Source organism: Mus caroli, unplaced genomic scaffold, assembly GCF_978045245.1.
Source record: "Mus caroli unplaced genomic scaffold, Mus_caroli_1 scaffold_16, whole genome shotgun sequence".
NCBI classification, from domain to species: domain Eukaryota; kingdom Metazoa; phylum Chordata; class Mammalia; order Rodentia; family Muridae; genus Mus; species Mus caroli.
In genome coordinates this window covers 93,976,575-93,982,574 of record NW_028227271.1, presented here as the reverse complement: position 1 = coordinate 93,982,574, position 6,000 = coordinate 93,976,575, and the positions used below count along the sequence as shown (strand labels likewise).

The following is a 6,000-nucleotide window of genomic DNA, read 5'->3' as shown; positions in this document are numbered from 1 at the left end:
GAAAGAAATTAGGGAAACAACACCCTTCTCAATAGTCACAAACAATATAAAATACGTTGGCATGACTCTAACTAAGAAAGTGAAAGATCTGTATGAAAAGAACTTCAAGTCTCTGAAGAAAGAAATTAAAGAAGATCTCAGAAGATGGAAAGACCTCCCATGCTCATGGATTGGCAGGATCAACATTGTAAAAATGGCTATCTTGCCAAAAGCAATCTATAGATTCAATGCAATCCCCATCAAAATTCCAACTCAATTCTGCAAGGAATTAGAAAGGGCAATCTGAAAATTCATCTGGGACAATAAAAAACCTAGGATAGCAAAAACTCTTCTCAAGGATAAAAGAACCTCTGGTGGCATCACCATGCCTGACCTAAAGCTGTACTACAGAGCAATTGTCATAAAAACTGCATGGTATTGGTATAACGACAGACAAGTAGACCAATGGAACAGAATTGAAGACCCTGAGATGAACCCACACACCAATGGACACTTGATCTTTGACCTGGGAGCAAAAACCATCCAGTGGAAAAAAGACAGCATTTTCAACAAATGGTGCTGGCACAACTAGCGGTTATCATGTAGAAGAATGCAAATTGATCCATTCCTCTCTCCTTGTACTAAGGTTAAATCTAAGTGGATTAAGGAACTCCACATAAAACCAGGGACACTGAAACTTATAGAGGAGAAAGTAGGGAAAAGCCTCGAAGATATGGGTACAGGGGAAAAATTCCTGAATAGAACAGCAAATGCTTGTGTTGTAAGGTCGAGAATCGATAAATGGGACCTTATAAAGTTGCAAAGCTTCTGCAAGGCAAAAGACACCGTCAATAAGACAAAAAGTCCACCAACAGATTGGGAAACGATCTTTACCTATCCTAAATCAGATAGGGGACTAATATCCAATATATATATATAAAGAACTCAAGAAGATGGACTCCAAAAAATCAAATAACCCCATTAAAAAATGGGGCTCAAACTGAACAAATAATTCTCACCTGAGGAATACCGAATGGCACCTGAAAAAATGTTCAACATCCTTAATCATCAGGGAAATGCAACTCAAAACAACCCTGAGATTCCACCTTACACTAGTCAGAATGGCTAAGATCAAAAATTCAGTTGACAGCAGATGCTGGCGAGGATGTGGAGAAAGAGGAACACTCCTTCATTGTTGGTGGGATTGCAAGCTGGTATGGCCACTCTGGAAAGCAGTTTGGCAGTTCCTCAGAAAATTGGACATAATACTACCAGAGGATCCAGCAATACCTCTCCTGGGCATATATCCAGAAGATGTTCCAACCGGTAAGAAGGACACATGCTCCACTATGTTCATAGCAGCCTTATTTATAATAGCCAGAAGCTGGAAAGAACCCAGATGTTCCTCAACAGAGAAATGGTTACAGAAAATGTGGTACATTTACACAATGGAGTACTACTCAGCTATTAAAAGGAATGAATTTATGAAATTCCTAGGCAAATGGATGGACCTGGAGGGCATCATCCTGAGTGAGGTAACACAATCACAAAGGAACTCACACAATATGTACTCACTGATAAGTGGATATTAGCCCAAAAACTTAGGATACCCAAGATATAAGATACAATTTGTTAAACGCATGAAACTCAAGAAGAACGAAGACCAAAGTGTGGACACTGTGCCCCTTCTTAGAATTGGGAACAAAACACCCATGGAAAGAGTTATAGAGATAAAGTTTGGAGCTGTGACGAAAGGATGGACCATCTAAAGACTGCCATATCCATGGATCCACCCCATAATCAGCTTCCAAACACTGACACCATTGCATATGCTAGCAAGATTTTGCTGAAAGGACCCAGATATAGCTGTCTCTTGTGAGACAATGCCGGGGCCTAGCAAACACAGAAGTGGATGCTCACAGTCAGCTATTGGATGGATCACAGGGCCCCCAATGGAGGAGCTAGAGAAAGTACCCAAGGAGCTAAAGGGATCTGCAACCCTATAGATGGAACAACATTATGAACTAACCAGTACCCCAGAGCTCTTGTCCCTAGCTGCATATGCACCAAAAGATGGCCTAGTCGGCCATCACTGGAAAGAGAGGCCCATTGGACACACAAACTTTATATGCCCCAGTACAGGGGAATGCCAGGGCCAAAAAGTGGGAGTGGGTGGGTAGGGGAGTGGGGGGGAGGGTATGGGGGACTTTTTGGATAGCATTGGAAATGTAAATGAGGAAAATACCTAATTAAAAAAAAGAAGAAATCAAGTGTCAATGTGTAATATAAAGTACCTCTGATTCAGTGCCTCTGATTTAGCATTGGAAGACTTGAGCAAGGAGTGGAGGGAACTGGTTATATTGTATTATATTACAATATTATTTCCCACTGGATATTTGATGATTTTAACAGAAAACTTGGTTCTACAAGAGTTTTTGTTTGAGTTTGTTGTTTTTGTTTGTTGCTTTTAGAGATAGAATCTCTCATCATAGAATGTGTTCACTGCACTTCTGAGCTCCCTACCCCCTCCTCCTGAGCACCCCCTCTGTGCTCCCTCCTCCTGAGCACTCCCCCTCCCTGCCCCCTCCTCCTGAGCACTCCCCTCCCTGCTCCTTCCTCCTGAGCACCCCCCTCCCTTCCTCCTCCTCCTGAGCACTCCCTCTCCCTGCTCCCTCCTCCTGAGAATTCCCCTCCCTTCCTCCTTCTCCTGAGCACTCCCTCTCCCTGCTCCCTCCTCCTGAGAATTCCCCTCCCTGCTTCCTCCTCCTGAGCACTCCCCCTCCCTGCTCCCTCCTCCTGAGCACCACCCGCCCCCCCCAGGACTGAACTATCCTTAGTAAGAGCAGGAGGAGGTATATTTACTTTTTAAAAAACTGTTTTTTAAATTAAAGAGGATAGAGGCAGGGAGAAATTCATTTTTCCACATGGAAAGACTACAGTTCAAAGCCCTTTTGAATTAAAGGACTATGGTACAACTGCCCTAAAGTGGCTTAAATTGAACAGAGTTCAGGATGAACCCTGGAACCCTGGAAGCAGGATGGTGGAGTCTTAAGTGATCTGGTGGGCACAGCTCCCACTGGCCAAGCAGGACATAAAACCACCTGAAGCGCTACAATAGCCACTGGATCTGCTCACACACACACCACAAATCGATAAAAGGGATGCAAAAATGAACCACATTTATTTTCTGCAATAATTTCTGTAAATTACAAAGACAAAAAAAATGCTAAACTACAGCATATAACTTTTCAATATTTAACCAGAATACTTGTAATAAATATGCATCCTGACATAAGAAAAAGGCTACACTTTGTCAGGCGTCCTACAAAATGTCTCAAGTTTTAAACACTGCAGCATTTCTGTGTGGGGACACAAAGGGAGGTGGCTTTGTCATTTCTTAAGTCCCGTGGCCAATCCTTTCACATTTCTTTGGGGGCATTTTTGAGAAATGCTTAACTGTAATCAGACAACTTAAGGAAAGTACCGCCACCAACCTAAGCCACTTTTGTTTTGCTGGTATTGATCGTTACCCAAGACAGATGAACAGACCCAATTCAGCCACGTGGCCTCAGATGGGTCCTGTCAGAGTAGACCGCTACCTTTAGTAACACACCCAAAGTTCCTTTATTTCATTTATCTCCCTCACGATGTGGGCTGTAAGAGAAGCTGCAAGCAAGTTGAACCTTTTTAACCTGAAAGGAAGGTCGGTAGGCGTATTTCCCCGAGGTTTCTGCTATGCACCGCGGAGCCATGTTGGAACTTTTACTTTCAACATGGAGAAGCTGACTGGAACTGATAGTCCTTTCAGGAATCATTCGTGGGTGCTAGAGTTTGGGGTGTTTACAAGTTCAATGGGCAAAAGGAGGATTTACTGCATTCAGAAGTAGACTACAGAAATTCCTAGTGGTTCTGGTGGCAGCTCATACTGAGTTTGGAATATATAACTACCCTCTAAAAACTTTTGAGGAAAAAGTTACATTTTTGAGAAGTCTTAAGTATGTTTATCTAAAAATAATGTTAATATAATCTAATCTCACTTACTTAGGGCTTTAGCTATGAAAACATCTTTAAAAGCCAATAAAAATATCATAGAGGGGAAAAAAACACTTTTAAAAAATTGAGGTTAAGAACTGTGAGGCTTGTCTTTTGGCTGTAAACACATAGTTTACTGTCCTTTGTTGAAATACAAATATCTGGACTTCCTGAGCATTGTGGAAAGTTTTCTAGGCAAGTTTGCATAGAAAATTTACAGTATGTTGACTTACTGAAAACTTTTAAGGAGACTCCACTCTTGGTTTAAAACGCTGTATTTTAGTTAATGGTACTCATCAAACGGTGAGACCACAAGCAAGGGGATGAGGTTTAAGGCAGCTGGGGGGACAGAGTAGAGTTTTTAAATCCATAGGAGAAAGGGTCTTAAGCATTCACTTCTAGTGTCATTTTAGTTTGGTTAGGAATTAAATCATATTTGGGGAATGGATGCTCTCCTGTGCTGAATGGCACATCCCCAAGGCAGGGGTCAAGGACCACTCGCTGCATGGAGGCTTCAGCACATCACTCCATGAAGCCACCTGGATGGTGCCAACCCCAGTGCTCGATTCTGAAGGGACAGCAGGGTCTTTCACCTCTGCTGGTCTGGAGTACCTATGCAGTTCTGAAGAGGGCATCTTCTCTTGGGACTGGCCCTCAGAAACCTCTGGAAAAGCAGCTACGCTGGGTCACAGTGCACACTATGGATAAGAACAATGGCAGTGGTCAGTGACAACCCCAGATCTAACACAAAGAAAGGCAACGAGGGGCAAGTGTCCTGCCAAAGAGTCTATTTTTACTTCTTCTGAGACTGGTTTTTGCACATGGTGAGGATCTGCTTCAAGACCTTCTGGACATCTTCATCCATTTGGCCCTAGGAAATTCACACAGAAGACATGCGTTAGAACACTGCTTACATCATAACACCTTCTCCGCTGGGGGGAAAAAGGCGGCTGAGCTTTTTGTTTATCCTTCCCAAATGTTAGAAGAGTGTCAGTGCTATCCATTCTCTTAGTTTCCATGAGAAGTCAAGGAGGGTTCCCTGGTTTCCCTTTGGGGGATGGCTGAGTCTACAAAAATCGGGGGTCTTAGATGTGAATGTGAGCCCAGCCAAACAGAAGCAAAGCACTAGGACAAGGCAGGGCTCTGAGGATATTGGCATCACTACTAAAGATGGCCTGGGTCTTCTTGATAGGGAAAAGCACAAATATCTTTCCCAATGACAGTCCCTCTCAACACACCATCAATCAGTAGGCTGTTGACACAAAGTCTGAGATAAGCAAAAGGCATTTGAGGCTTCTCAACAAGGACACTCTCCTTTAATTCTAGTTCATTCTGCTGGTCTGAATATGGCACTTTGGGCAACATCTGCTGCCTCATTATTGTAACTATTGCCTCATTATTGTAACTATTATTATCTGAGACAGGGTTGCAGGTAACCCAAGCTGGTCTCAAACTCATGATATAGCAGAGGGTGGCATTGAACTCCTAGCCCTCTTGCCTTCACCTCCCAGTTTCTGGGATGACAGATCTGTGCTACTACCTGCTTGATTAGGCTGCCATATTGCTTTAGGATGCCACTGGTCTTACCATACCTGAACGGCATATAGAAGATGCATTCTGTAAACTGAGACGACCTCCTGGTGGTGTTTCTTACATTCCTAGAAACAGACAACTTCACATTATCAACGAGCTTGGTGGTGGTGGGGGCAAGTCTTTAAAGGAGAAGACAGCATGAAAATCTATCAGCTAGGTGCTTCATATCTGCTTCTGTATGTTAGCACAGGAAGCTCCTAGATTTGCTAAATTCACTAGCTTGTATGTCTCTAGTTATTTTGGTATGTCAATGTTAGAAGAATAGTTATGGAGAAAGTACTTATTAAAATCTCAGTTTAAAACACACACACACACACACAGAGATATCCACTATAAATGAAATGTAAGAAAATAAATGATAAATGACAGGCAAAATGAAATTATTTCAGTGCTTCT

General features: G+C 42.6%; 1 protein-coding gene across 7 annotated transcripts in view; it reads right to left on the bottom strand.

Moving 5' to 3' along the window:
- Window positions 1-2,997: 2,997 nt before the first annotated feature.
- Rai14 (retinoic acid induced 14) overlaps window positions 2,998-6,000 on the bottom strand; it is a 151,435-nt gene continuing 148,432 nt past the window's right edge. For 5 of the 7 annotated variants that reach the window (XM_021183345.3, XM_085831422.1, XM_029469636.2 and 2 more), the window contains 2 exons: window positions 5,604-5,669; window positions 2,999-4,882 (listed from right to left, as the gene is read on the bottom strand). In XM_021183345.3, coding sequence (XP_021039004.1) covers window positions 4,805-4,882; window positions 5,604-5,669 — 144 coding nt within the window. In that variant the 3' untranslated portion in view covers window positions 2,999-4,804. Of the gene's footprint in view, window positions 4,883-5,603; window positions 5,670-6,000 lie in introns of all 7 variants that reach the window. The other 2 variants (XM_021183351.3, XM_021183348.3) reach the window with 2 other exon arrangements.